At 39.5% G+C, this 14,412-nt stretch overlaps 1 protein-coding gene across 8 annotated transcripts in view; it reads right to left on the bottom strand.

Annotated features, from left to right (window-relative positions):
• Positions 1–14,412, bottom strand: part of LOC123510428 (potassium voltage-gated channel subfamily H member 6-like) — a 699,140-nt gene that overhangs the window by 506,003 nt on the left and 178,725 nt on the right. For all 8 annotated transcript variants that reach the window (XM_045265606.1, XM_045265610.1, XM_045265612.1 and 5 more), the window contains exons 9-10: positions 9,980–10,057; positions 5,058–5,194 (exon numbers count right to left, since the gene is read on the bottom strand). In XM_045265606.1, the coding sequence (XP_045121541.1) occupies positions 5,058–5,194; positions 9,980–10,057 (215 nt within the window). The remainder of the gene's footprint in view (positions 1–5,057; positions 5,195–9,979; positions 10,058–14,412) is intronic.

The following is a 14,412-nucleotide window of genomic DNA, read 5'->3' as shown; positions in this document are numbered from 1 at the left end:
GGAAGAGAGATGGAAAATAAACATAAGTGAAATGATGGGTCAATTTCAAAGGGTGATGGGAAAGGAGAAGGAAAGGGAGAGAAGTAATGACACTGAATTTGTAGGTTAATTTGAATGGGTTGTGATGGGAAGTGAGGAGGAAATTAAGCAAAGGAATGGGTGAAATAATAAGCGTGTTTGAATGAATTGATGGGAAGTGACAGAGAAATGGGGGTGTGGAGTTGCAGAAGTGAAGTGATGGGAGAGTCTGAATGGGTCATGATGGGAAGTGAGAAGGAAATGAGGTGAAGGGATGAGTGAAATGATGGGGTTAGTCTGAAAAAGTTGATGAGAAGTGGCAAAGAAATGGGGTGGGGCATGGAACAACAGAAGTGAGGTGATGGGAGATCCTAATGGGTTGTGATGGGAAGTGAGAGGGAAATTAGGTGAAGGAATGAGTGAAATGATGGGTTAATTTGAATGAGTGACAAGGAAATAGGTTCGAGGAGCAATAGAAAAGTGAAGTGATGGGAGAGTTTGAATGGGTTGTGATGGGAAGTGAGAAGGAAATGAGGTGAAGGGAATGAGAGTGAAGTGATGGGTGAGTGAATGGTATCTACATTAGGAAACAAGTGTGAATAGAGACCAGCGTGAACACAGACCAGAATGTGAGTGAAAATTTGGTAAGGAAACAAAATGCAATTATTTCTTTCCGCAAAATATAAACAAGAGTAAAAATACAATACCGGAACGTAAACCAAATAAAAACATGACGATATTAACAAAAATACAAAAACAAACACAGCACGATGCATCATAAACTAAAGGATTAACGAAAAATGCCTCGATTTGCATAAAGAGGCCGCCGTGGTACAGTGGAACCATGCGTGCTTTAGAATCCGAGTGGTCTCCAAGCGCACGGGTTCGAATCCTGTCCACGGTCCGAGTGTAGGTTGGGCTTCCTCACTCGGGACAACGGTTTCCTAGCGGGTGGGCTTTGAGATAGGGGGGTACCCAAAAAGTATCCCCTTTAGCCCATAAATTCCCGTGAAAAGCCCATATGGTATAAATAAAAATAGAAAAATTAAATCTAGTAAATATATTTACGTAGTTTAATTTTTCACTCGTTTATTTAGAGTAAAAAAGATACTTTCATTTAATTTCCTTTCCTTATTTAAATCAGTTTTTGTTCCTGCAATACACTTGACAATTCGCGTTTTCCGATTCATTGAAGTCTTACCAACACTTTAATTCATCTGAGTCTTATAAAATCTTTAATTTCGTTTTCTATTTTATATTAATCTAAGAAATCAAAATGCTTCTCCTTCCGCCATTTTCACACATCTATCTCTTAGTTTTCCTATTCTTTTACTTCAGGGGTCAATAAAATACATAAATCAAACATTTTCCTTTTTTTATTTTCCTTCCTTCATTTCATACAATTAACATCATTTTATCTTTTATTACTTTTCAGAGTTAAAAAAATACCCTTCCGTTTTCTTTTTCTCAACTTTTCTTATCAATTTTTCCACTTATTTTTCTAATCATAGCGCTTTTTCTTCCTTCATTCCATACAATTATTAATATTTCATCTTCCATTATTCTCAAGAGTTCAAAATAAAAACAATATTATTTGCTCACCTTTTCGAATCAGTTTCACGAACCAAATCACTTTCTTCCCATCATCCCATACATTCGTGTTGTGTGTAGCTCCCAGTTCTTGGCGGGCGTCCATGTCAGCATCAATAAAGGAATCAACTACAGCATGTTGGACAAAGGCGGAAAACACGTCTTCTGACCCAACAAACATTGATGTCCATGAGGAGAAGGGGAGGGTGACGAGGCACGGAGGATGACGAGGCAGGGAGGATGAGGAGAGGGAGAGGGTGACGAGGCAGGGAGGATTAGGAGAAGGGGAGAGTGACGAGACAGGATGGGTGACAAGGGAGAGGTGGAGAGTGACGAGAGAAGGGGTGGTAGGGTCACGAAGCAGAGATGGTGTGACAGAAAGGATGTGACGAAGCAGGGTGGGTGACAAGGAGGAAAAGATGACTAGGGGAAGAGGTAGTGAGGTAGGCAGGGTGTGAGGTTAGGAGGGTGTGAGGCAGGCAGGGTGACAGGTAGGAAGGGTGATAAGGAGGGTGAGAAGCAGAGGGTGGACAAGGGAGGTGGTAGGATGGGAGGGTGGCGAGGTAGGGAGGGCTGCAGACTCGGTCGCATTCGAAAAAAAAAAAAAAACATTGCGATTCGAAGAGTAAAAAAAAAAAAGGCGAACGAAACGAATGTAACTGAGGCGACACACAGAAAGGCCAAGCCGATATCGAAAAAACAAGCGCAGTTTACGAAAATATCACCATTCTTCCCCGATTTTTTCCTGTGTCTATACCAGAGATTTGTTTTTCTTTCAAAAAATAAATACATGGAATAAAGAAAAAAAAAAACAGCAAAATACCGCATTTTCTTATTTTTTTCTTTCTCATCGTAACTTCGTATTCAGCGCCTTAAAAATGTAAACAAAACTTACCACGCTGTACTGCAGCAAAACTTTCCCGGCAATATTTTCCCTCCCTGAAGGCACGCACACACTCACACACACACACACACACACACACACACACACACACACACACACACACACACACACACACACAGAGAGAGAGAGAGAGAGAGAGAGAGAGAGAGAGAGAGAGAGAGAGAGAGAGAGAGAGAGAGAGAGAGAGAGAGAGAGAGAGAGAGAGAGAGAGAGAGAGAGAGAGAGAGAGAGAGAGAGAGAGAGAGAGAGAGAGAGAGAGAGAGAGAGAGAGAGAGAGAGAGAGAGAGAGAGAGAGAGAGAGAGAGAGAGAGAGAGAGAGAGAGAGAGAGAGAGAGAGAGAGAGAGAGAGAGAGAGAGAGAGAGAGAGAGAGAGAGAGAGAGAGAGAGAGAGAGAATGGGTTAGTATTGGGCAAGTGTTGAATTCTCCAGGAATGCGACAAAGTGGTTCAAGTCACGACCTGTGTGAAACAACGACGTGTGTGTGTGTGTGTGTAGGGCAATGTGACTCAGTGTGTGAGAGAGAGTGTGAGTGAGTGTGAGTGAGAGTGTGAGATAGAGTGTGAGTGTGTGTGAGATAGAGTGTGTGAGTGTGTGTGTGTGTGTGTGTGTGTGTGTGTGTGTGTGTGTGTGTGTGTGTGTGTGTGTGTGTGTGTGTGTGTGTGTGTGTGTGTGTGTGTGTGTGTGTGTGTGTGTGTGTGTGTGTGTGTGTGTGTGTGTGTGTGTGTGTGTGTGTGTGTGTGTGTGTGTGTGTGGTGAAGAAAATAACCAGCAGACAAACAGACAGACAGACAGACCATTCCCTCCCATTCTTTCTCTTCCCCTTCCTTTCTCTCCTTCCCTCCTTCCTCCTCCATCCCTCCTGCCACAAGCTATAACTTCAGCTCCTTTGGTTCCTACATGAAAAGATCCTGTTTATGATCAAGGGATGACCAGAAGTGTCCTATTTTCCAGCCTTCTAATCCTTCACATTTCATATTCCTTTCCTTTTCACTTTCTTGCTTCTAGATTTATTTCATTTGTTTTTCCTTTCCATCTAAATCTTTTTGGGAAAACGTGGCCAGAAAAATAGTTATAATTCCATTTTTTTTTTCTAATTTGTTTACCTATTCTTTCTTTCATTTAGCTTTCTTTTCTTCTATGTTCTTTATTCTCTTATTTTTCCTTCCCATTCCCAAATTTCTTCCGTGTTTCCTCTATTTCAGTCCTCTCTCCTCTTTCCCTCTTTCGTCTTAATCTGTCGCGGTTACATTTACAATCAGAGTAATTTGCTGTAATTCGTTTTGGTAATTAGTTACGTTTGCAATGTGTCTGATGCCTTCCTTGGCCATTTGTGACAATTAATTGAAAAATATGACCGACGAGAAGGAAAGGGTGAGAGGAGAACAGAAAGAAGGTAAGTGAAGGTAAAAGGAGAGGAGAGGAGAGGAGAGGAGAAGAGAGGAGAGGAGAGGAGAGGAGAGGAGAGGAGAAGAGAGGCGAGAAGAGAGGAGAAGAGAGGCGAGGAGAAGAGAGGAGAGGAGAGGACAATAGAGAAGAGAAGAGAAGAGAAGAGAAGAGAGAGAAGATAAGAAATGAGAAAAGATGATAAGAGAAAAGAGAAGAGAAGAGGATAGAAGAGAAGAGGAAAGGAGATGAGAAGAAGAATAAATAAGACAAAGTAAAAAGGAAAAAAAGAGATAAGAGAAAAAAAAAGAAAAGAGAAGACAGGAACAAAAGGAAAGAGAAAAAAAAGAAGAGAAAAAGAAGAGGACACAGACGAAGATAAAACCAACAAAAACAAAAAAATAATAACAATGACGAAGAGATGACACTTGTAACAACATTAATGATGACAGTGACCACGAAGACAATGATTTCCTTCTCCTTTACATCTTCTTCACCTTTTCTTCTTCCTGTCCATCATTTTCATTTGTTTTTTACCTTCCTCTACCTTATCTCTCCTTCACTCTAACAATTCACCTTTTACACTCTCTCCCTTTTCCACCTACATTATTTACCATTCCTTTCCTTCCCCTATACTTTTTACCTATTTCCTTCTTCACACCTTCCACTCACTTTTCTATGTACGAGGGTAAAGCTTGCCAAGGGTAACAAAACGAAAAAAAAGTCCCACTCATTTACCAGTCCCCTCGTAGGTCCAAGATAGGCAAAAAAAAATGGGATGTCTTGAAACCTTTCTTAACCCCTTCAGTACCATGACGTGTTTTCATATTTATTCTGCTTACTATTTGGTGAATCTATACAGCTTTAGAAATTTATGTCGGGATTAAAATAGTAAAAACTCTGGCAATCAATTTTCTGACCCTTCCCAATGTATATAAAATGGTCTAATCAAACCAAAAATCATAAAAAAAGCGATCCAGTACAGAAGGGGTTAAATGAAATCAAGTCATAAGAAGTTGGAAATGCAAAACCAGGTAGGAATTTCCGGAGTTTACCAGAGCAAGGTATGAATGATTGAGAGTACTGGTTAACTCTTCTACTACCAAGATGGACAGGATTGGGGTGAGAGGAAGAAGAAAGCCTTGTGCAGCGACGCCTTTACCTTGTGTCTGATGCCGTCCGCCGTCAGGTTGCTGAGAGAAGGACTCTTGCGATCACGCCCCGGCAGTCTGGTGCGGTAGCGGGACAAGTCAGACTCAGAGGAGGCGTTGGGGAAGTTTTTGAAGATGTTGTTACGTGCTGGCAGAGACGGGATAGGGAGAAAATGAGCTTGTTTTACTAAATATTCTTTAATGTTCCTGTTATAACACAATATTTTTCATTTGCTTTGTTGTGATTGATTTTATTCTATTTAACTGCTAAATTTAGTGGTGTTTCTGTTGCCAATGTATCACTGAGTGTTAAGGAAATTTCTGTCTTTATACTTTTAAGATTTTTTTGTTTGCTATGGTATGTAAATGCTAAGTTTGGAAGTGAGAGAGCATGTTGATCAATATATCACTGACTTTTCAATCAGGCAAATGTCTATCTATACACATCCACGATTACTTATTTTCTATGATATATCAATGCTAGGTTTGGAGGTGAGAGGATGTTCATGTTGTAAGTATATGAGTGACTTTACATACATTTACATCCAAAAATTGAAAAAAAACGAAACATGCACGAATTTAAGGGAAAGAAATGCGAAACCGAGTCACTTCTCGCTGAAAACATCAAATGAACGACTCACTCAGAGCCAAAAATATTAAATTCCATTCTCGCTTTCAAATGTCGATATGGAATTGCAGTTTCAGTTACAGAAGGGGAAAACTAATTACCTGGCCACACATCCACTCACCTCTCCGTTATTCAGTGACTACCGCTACTCACTCAAAGGATTATGTCAAAAAGTACACAACACACGAACTCACTAACTCACAAGCACACGTGGCTGGGAGGACACTACGAGGAAAGGGTGGAAGATGATTAGAAGACAGTGAAAACTTGTAAAAATAACACCATTAAAATCATGCAGACACGTCCATTCACACACACATGCTCCCAGTATGTGTCTTAAACATGTTACACCCACACACTACAAGGGGCATCATGTGACCTCCAGGTTTTGGTTACTGTTGTGACTGTAAATATGTATAAACTAAAGAAATCGATATTGGTGTAGAATATGTTTTTTTTTATTAATTCATTATTCTTTTATATTTACGTACATCTAAGTCATCCTGATGTGTGTGTGTGTGTGTGTGTGTGTGTGTGTGTGTGTGTGTGTGTGTGTGTGTGTGTGTGTGTGTGTGTGTGTGTGCGTGTGTGTGTGTGTGTGTGTGTGTGTGTGTGTGTGTGTGTGTGTGTGTGTGTGTGTGTGTGTGTGTGTGTGTGTGTGTGTGTGTGTGTGTGTGTGTGTGTGTGTGTGTGTGTGTGTGTGTGTACTGAAGGATGGTGAGTGAGGGAGGAATGGCTTGTGAAATGAAATGGTAGGAATAAGATGAGAAAAAAAATTAAATAATAAAAATATAGTGAGACCAAATGATGAGATAATTTAAGATAAAAAAAAAAATATTTAGTTAAATGCAGAAGAGATGAGGAAAAAAACAGGGAAGAATTAGAGGATAAACGGATGAGAGGAAAAGATAGTGAGTTAGTGGTGAAAAGGGATTAAGATAGAAAAAAAAAAGATGGAAAGAATGGTGATAGGAAATGACAGTGAGCGGAAAGAGGAGAGTGACAGTGAATGGTGAGAGGAGAGCATAGTGACAAGGGAGAGTGACAGTGAATGGAGAAAAGGGGAAAGTGAGAAGGGAGAGTGAGCAGGAATGGTGAGAGGTGATGGTGAGAGGAAGGTGCTGGAAGGAAGGGAGAGAGAGAGAGAGAGAGAGAGAGAGAGAGAGAGAGAGAGAGAGAGAGAGAGAGAGAGAGAGAGAGAGAGAGAGAGAGAGAGAGAGAGAGAGAGAGAGAGAGAGAGAGAGAGAGAGAGAGAGAGAGAGAGAGAGAGAGAGAGAGAGAGAGAGAGAGAGAGAGAGAGAGAGAGAGAGAGAGAGAGAGAGAGAGAGAGAGAGAGAGAGAGAGAGAGAGAGAGAGAGAGAGAGAGAGAGAGAGAGAGAGAGAGAGAGAGAGAGAGAGAGAGAGAGAGAGAGAGAGAGAGAGAGAGAGACTGTTAGTAGGATTTAGATACTCATAGATCAATGGGGATTAGAGAAAGGAGACAGACTAAGACCCAAAGTGATGAGAGAGAGAGAGAGAGAGAGAGAGAGAGAGAGAGAGAGAGAGAGAGAGAGAGAGAGAGAGAGAGAGAGAGAGAGAGAGAGAGAGAGAGAGAGAGAGAGAGAGAGAGAGAGAGAGAGAGAGAGAGAGAGAGAGAGAGAGAGAGAGGAAAAAAATGGTTTACAGAAAGAAAAAAAAAGGACAAGAAAAGAAGGACGGCTGGAAATGCGAGGGAAAAAAAAATAGTTAATCTCGGTTTCCTAATACCAAGAAAATCTGGGACAGGAATTTGTGGGGAAAGAAAACGAGGTCACTAAGAAAAATAAAGAAAAAGAAAAAGAACACTCGAAACATTATGAAAAGAATAAGACAAAATTAGAAAAAAAAATCGAGAAAATACAACTAAATATAATTCATTTTTTACGTTAACTCAAATACAATAAAAACGCAGTAATGATGATGTTGAAGCTTTACAGAAAACGGATAGCTTTAGAGAAAACGGATATCAAGTCCCTACACTTTTCACGGTAACGCAACTAAACTTTCGAAAAAATGGAAGCAGAGTAATAAGGATGATAAAAATAACTAGTAAAATGAATAAACAAATAAATAAATAAATAAAAAAAAATAAATAAATAGATAAAAACCGTAATGATAAGCTTTCCACAGTATCTAAACTTGTCAAAAATGAGAGTAACGACAATAATCACCATTAATAAAAAAAAAAAAGAAAAGAAACGGAGACTTGAAACACAACAGAAAACAGATGAACACAACACCACAACACCACACGGTAACTCACTCAACGAACGAACGCTTTGCTCTCTCACCACAACTATTTTGCAAGGCCACAGTGATGATTAGTGGGATTTTCAAGTGTTTCTCCAGTTCATAATGTAGAAATCTTGTCACTTTTACCTCTAGAACCGTAAACACATCATAAAAATCACTTTGCTGTTTCACCACGTCTATTTTCCAAGGCTAAAAAGATGATTAGTGGGTTTACAAGAGTTTCTCCAGTTCACAATGTAGAAATCTTGTCACTGCATCTAGAACCGTAAAAACACCTTAAAAAACGAGTGTCAGTTTAAATATATCTTTTGAAATGGAGTTGATGCACAGAAGTGTTTCACAATACAAGTAAGAGAACGCGGCGGAGCGAAGGAGAGATGGCGAGATGGCGAGTGGCGATCCGGGAAATTAAATAGAGGATTAAGGAAAATAGGCCTCGTTTCTGAGGGGGTTTGATTTAATCCTAGAGAGGGCTCCCGGTCGGTCGTAAGATGCCATCGCCTTATTACGGGGTGAGAAAGACGGCCGGCGGCGCCTCCAGAGATACTCATTCTAAGAAACGATTGTAAAAGAGTAGCAGTGAAAGAATTAAAATATAAAGCTACTCGTCCTTTACGCTCATATTTTCAAACACTTTTGTACTTCACCTTCACTATTTCAAAAGGGTTTATTCAAACTTACAATAGATTTTCAAGGTGTTTCTACTGTTCTAGAGACAGATTGATAAGATTTCTACATTATTAACTGGAGGAAACTCTTGGAAACCCCGTTGATTATCTCTGTGACCTTTGAAATTAGTCGTGATGAGAGAGCAAAGTCTTTCTGAATACGTCCTTTATAAAGAGAATTAGTTTTGAAGAAAAGCTTTAAAAATGGTAGTAATCATTTATCAACGAAATGCTCTACAAATACAATATCGAGCTTCAGCGAGTATCGACTTACAAAAAATGTTCTAAAACAATTTTACATGCAAATATATGCTGCTTCAAATAGCAATAAAGAGAACAGAGTCACAAAAAGCTCCCAAAAATAACTTACGAGGCTCCAGTTTACAATGAGAAAAATATATAAACTTTTGATAGTTAATAGCATGCTTTAAATATCACAAATAGAGACCTGCCTATAAAGAATTGTTACAAAACACCTTCGAAAATGACATTGAAAGAGGGAAAGATAACAAAAAACAAAATAAAAAGTTGAAGTTAAACACCACATCATCTCAAGCACAGAAGAAATCAAATCCATACAAATTATCTAAAATCAAAAAGAAAAAAACACAGAAAACAGAACAAAACAAGAGAAAAGACAAGTGTGCAGCGTACGGAACACAAAAGCAACTGAATTGAATTAAAAGAAAAAAGATCCATCGGAAGGAAAAGTTAATTATTAAACCTTGCTGCTGGAGAGAGAGAGAGAGAGAGAGAGAGAGAGAGAGAGAGAGAGAGAGAGAGAGAGAGAGAGAGAGAGAGAGAGAGAAAGAGAGAGAGAGAGAGAGAGAGAGAGAGTAAATATGTAGTATATTCACTAATGAACACAGAAGTTAAGAAAATAATCAAACAAACTTAAAATATATATAAAAAAAAAAAATATGCAAATACAAAAATAAACTTACAAAAAACGAGTAAATTTTTCCTCATTATCGTTCGAGTAATGATTAAATCAGGAAATACTGAAGAAAAAAAAAGGACCTCAGCAAATAACATGGAACACGAACACCAACAAATAAATACTCGTTTCCTTGCATCTCTGAAGAATCGGAAACGCTAAACGAACGAAACATTACAAAAGCTTGAAAATAATTATGGAAAAGTGAACGTATTATTGAAAACCGTAAGTGTGTGTCTGTGTGTGCGTGTATGTGTGTAGAAGGCAAAGGAGCGATCTGATGGTGACAAATGAGCGTAGCAGCAAAGGTGAGCATGACAAGGTGAGGCAAGGTGAGATGAGGCGCAGCGTGGCGTGGCGAGGCGTGGCGTTGCGTGTACAAGACAGGTGCGATGGCCAGGTAAGGAGCAGGTAGGGAGGAGGAATTACCTGGTACAAGGGTGTCGAGGGTGTATGGCTTGTGTTTCTGGCCGTAGAGACCAGGCTGGGTGTGGGCGCTGGGGAACACTGCAAGGATACATCAACCACACGGTACAACACCAACAGCAGCAACAGTAACATCAATAACATTCACAACAACATCACCAGCAGCAGCAACGCCACCAGGGCAACATCCAGGAGACACATAGAGGAGGTTGTAGTAGTAATAGCAGTAGTAGAAGTAGTAGTAACATCAAGAATTAGCACAGGTATAAATTAATGGTTATGCTAAACTATATGTGACACTTGGGCATCCTGGGGGTATAAATAACGCTATAGAACAAGAGCCTCTATGACGTGAGAGAATTAGACTTAAGGGAGTTAGAGAAGAACTAGATGCAATATAAGGAAAAGGAAGAGGAGGAACTTAATAGAGGAATTATGGGTGAATGTACCAGAAAGATGACGATTAAGAGAAAGACGAGTAAGATGTAATGAACAAAAAAGAGGAAGAGAAAAAAAAGGTAAGAGAGAAATATGAAGAAAAATACGATGCGTTTGAGGTGAAAGTATGAAGAAAAGGAAGACGAGTACAATAGAGAGAATAAGAAGAAAATTATGAAAAAGAATGGCAAGTTAAAAAGATAGGAAGACATGAAATAGACAGCCAGGAAATAAAAGACAGACTTAAGGGAATATGTACAGTACGAGAGAAAAGGAGGACAAGAACCAGGAAGAGGTCAAGGAGGGAGGAGCATCAAATAGAAAATAAAAATAAAAAGGACGAGGAATAACATCTAAAGTTGGAGGACGAGAGATAAAAGTTAGAAGAAGAAGAAGAAGAAGAAGAAGAAGAAGAAGAAGAAGAAGAAGAAGAAGAAGAAGAAGAAGAAGAAGAAGAAGAAGAAGAAGAAGAAGAAGAAGAAGAAGAAGAAGAAGAAGAAGAAGAAGAAGAAGAAGAAGAAGAAGAAGAAGAAGAAGAAGAAGAAGAAGAAGAAGAAGAAGAAGAAGAAGAAGAAGAAGAAGAAGAAGAAGAAGAAGAAGAAGAAGAAGAAGAAGAAGAAGAAGAAGAAGAAGAAGAAGAAGAAGAAGAAGAAGAAGAAGAAGAAGAAGAAGAAGAAGAAGAAGAAGAAGAAGAAGAAGAAGAAGAAGAAGAAGAAGAAGAAGAAGAAGAAGAAGAAGAAGAAGAAGAAGAAGAAGAAGAAGAAGAAGAAGAAGAAGAAGAAGAAGAAGAAGAAGAAGAAGAAGAAGAAGAAGAAGAAGAAGAAGAAGAAGAAGAAGAAGAAGAAGAAGAAGAAGAAGAAGAAGAAGAAGAAGAAGAAGAAGAAGAAGAAGAAGAAGAAGAAGAAGAAGAAGAAGAAAACGCAGAAGGAAAAAAAATAGACGGATGACGAGAAAAAAAATAGCAAAGTAGGAATAAGCAAGAAGAGAAGTTAAAAAAGGAAAGGAGGGCAAGATAGAAGAGGAGGTGGAAGAGAAGGTGGAGGTGGAAGAGGAGGAAGAGAAGAAGAGAAAGAGGAATGACGTTATAAGGACGAGCTTGACGAATGGGAGGTGGAGTAGGAGGAAGAGGAGGAGGAGGAGGAGGAGGAGGAGGAGGACGGGGAGAGGACAAATTGGATTGGATGGTGACGTTTATCAGATTGGCTTTGATGGAATGCAATGACGTTTAACATGAGGAAATTGGGCCCAGGACTCCCTAAGTGTCACGCTACACAGTAGGGGAATACCAAGAACACCTAGAAAAATAAGCTAGATTAAAAACACGGAGAGAGAGAGAGAGAGAGAGAGAGAGAGAGAGAGAGAGAGAGAGAGAGAGAGAGAGAGAGAGAGAGAGAGAGAGAGAGAGAGAGAGAGAGAGAGAGAGAGAGAGAGAGACATTCCTCAAGCAATGGTAGAGGGAAGGACGTAGGTAAACACTGACCACCACAATCACATCACCATCACCACCACCTTCACCACAGTCACCACATCCACCACCACCACAGCCAGCAGGGTTAGGAGGAGAACTCACAGCAAAACTCACAGCAAAGGGACACATAAGCTAAAAAATAAACTATGACCAAAAAAAAAAATCGTTCAAATATCCACTGGGAACACAACAAGGGGCTGGAGAGAACGATAGAGAGTGAGAAAGCTTTACTCTATAACAGGCAAAATAAGAAGCCGTGACGGTGGTTCTTTACTGTCATACTGTTGAGTAGGGCCGCTAGAGGCAGCAAGGGAGGGGAGGGAAAGCACACCATATACTTTACACTCTGTTGAGGCAGGGCTGACTAGGCGGTCGTCAAGAAAATAGGATGTGGTGCTACTTTTCCCTACTTCTCTGGCCTAAAGTAAGGGAAGCTGCACCTTATAAACATGTTCCTCACACTGTTAACTCCACTCTGCTCTGAGGCCACGTGAACTAATGCCTCGCTATGTGTTATGTGCAGATTTAACTAAGCATTCTATAGAACCTTGTTACAGGAGTCTACCCTGAGCCTGATAACGAGAGGACATGGTGTTTCTCAGTACAAGATCTTTAATTTTGAACCTAAACAAAATTTGGCTTTTGATGAGAAATAATTATAATCATTTTTCATCCTAATCAACCTACAAATATATTAAAAGTCCAAGGTGATTTGTTGGTCATTAGAGGGAATTCATCTGGGTATACTATCAGTGAATTGGTTGGAGAATTCAATCAGAAATTCTAAGAGAAAGTTTTAACCCAACCCCGGGGAAAGCCTTCATTGAAAAACTCATCAGAACAGAAGCTGGAACAAAAAGTTATACACACGTAAATATAACAATCACATTTTCCCAATTGACATCAAAGTCTGCCATGATCATTAGCAATACATGGAATATAAAACCTTGCTAATTTCACACGATAATGAACACCTAGAATTAATTGGCTGTTAATGGGACACAGGAAACCGCCACTGAATTGAATAGCCTCCATCCTGCCATTCGTGAAGCCAGAAGCAAAACATTACAGAGACCAACAAAAGCTTCCAGCCAGACAACGCCCTCAAAGTGCCCAGGTGTCACGTGTTCAGGTGCTCAGCTCACTCACACAATTAACACAATGGAAACTCAACTTCACGTGACCTTAAACCGCATTACTATATTACACGGGGCCTGAAGCAAAGGTATCTGGGCCACACACAGACACACACACACACACACACACACACACACACACACACACACACACACACACACACACACACACACACACACACACACACACAACTATCTTATTTTTTATTTGTAATTTTTATAATGAACAAGATTTCTTTATATAAAAGTATTTATAATTTGTGGAGAGAGAGAGAGAGAGAGAGAGAGAGAGAGAGAGAGAGAGAGAGAGAGAGAGAGAGAGAGAGAGAGAGAGACGAATCAAAAGCGAGCAGAAACCAAAAACTGATAAATGTATCTTACACACACACACACACACACACACACACACACACACACACACACACACATCTTTCCACTCTATAGGACGACACAATGTATACCAGAGAGAGAGAGAGAGAGAGAGAGAGAGAGAGAGAGAGAGCGCTAGTTAATTAGTTTCAAGCCAGCACTGCTAATGGGAACCCTGCACACTCGCCTTACGTACAACTGTTAAGTGACTGGGAAGACTGACTCGCTACTTCCTCGAAATGCTCTTCTGGAAAAAAAGGTGACAGTGAAAAAAACGGCGCCCGGGGAAGGTAAACACAGAGGACTGAAATAGAAAGCGTCCTTAAAACACATGGAGAGTTATAACGGTGGAAAAAAGAAGCTAAAACAAAATGTGGGTTTCTTTTTGAGCGTTCCCTCCTGAAAGAGCAAGAAAGGATCTTAGAAAAAGTGGCTTTATAAGGATGTCTGTGATAAAATAAAAATATCCAAAAAAATCGTTAATTCTGAAAGGTTGTGTGAAAAAAGGGACCTTAGAACAAGTGGGGGAAAAATGTTCTAAAGATATATCGATGATTTTTGAGGGAAAAGATATCCTTAGAAATTAAAAATGTTCTTAAAACTCACATAAACATTAGAAGATAAAAGGAAGAAAGAAAAGACCTTAGAATTAATTAGCATTTTTAGGAAATCCGAGAAAAAATCACTCGAAGAAGAGATGTGAAATGGTAAATCTTTAAAAATATAAAACGGTCTCAAAACACATGCAGATTTTATAAGAGACCTTTCAAATAAAAGAAACGTAGAACCGCCTCCAGACATCCATACTGACTAAAGAGGCACGTGGAGTTCTTATGAGTGTTGAGGGATCACTGAGCTAAAAATAATTGCTAAACAAATAATTAACTAATCAATCAATTAAGGCTCTTATAAAATGAAAAAATGCTTGAAAATGTATATGGAATTTTCAGAAAAGACAGTTGTTTAAACTAAAATAAACCTAAAACACGTGTGGATTTAAAGGCGCCAGTTTGTGTGAAAAAGTC

The sequence above is a fragment of the Portunus trituberculatus genome, chromosome 29 (assembly GCF_017591435.1).
Source record: "Portunus trituberculatus isolate SZX2019 chromosome 29, ASM1759143v1, whole genome shotgun sequence".
NCBI classification, from domain to species: domain Eukaryota; kingdom Metazoa; phylum Arthropoda; class Malacostraca; order Decapoda; family Portunidae; genus Portunus; species Portunus trituberculatus.
This window is presented reverse-complemented; position numbering and strand designations above follow the sequence as displayed.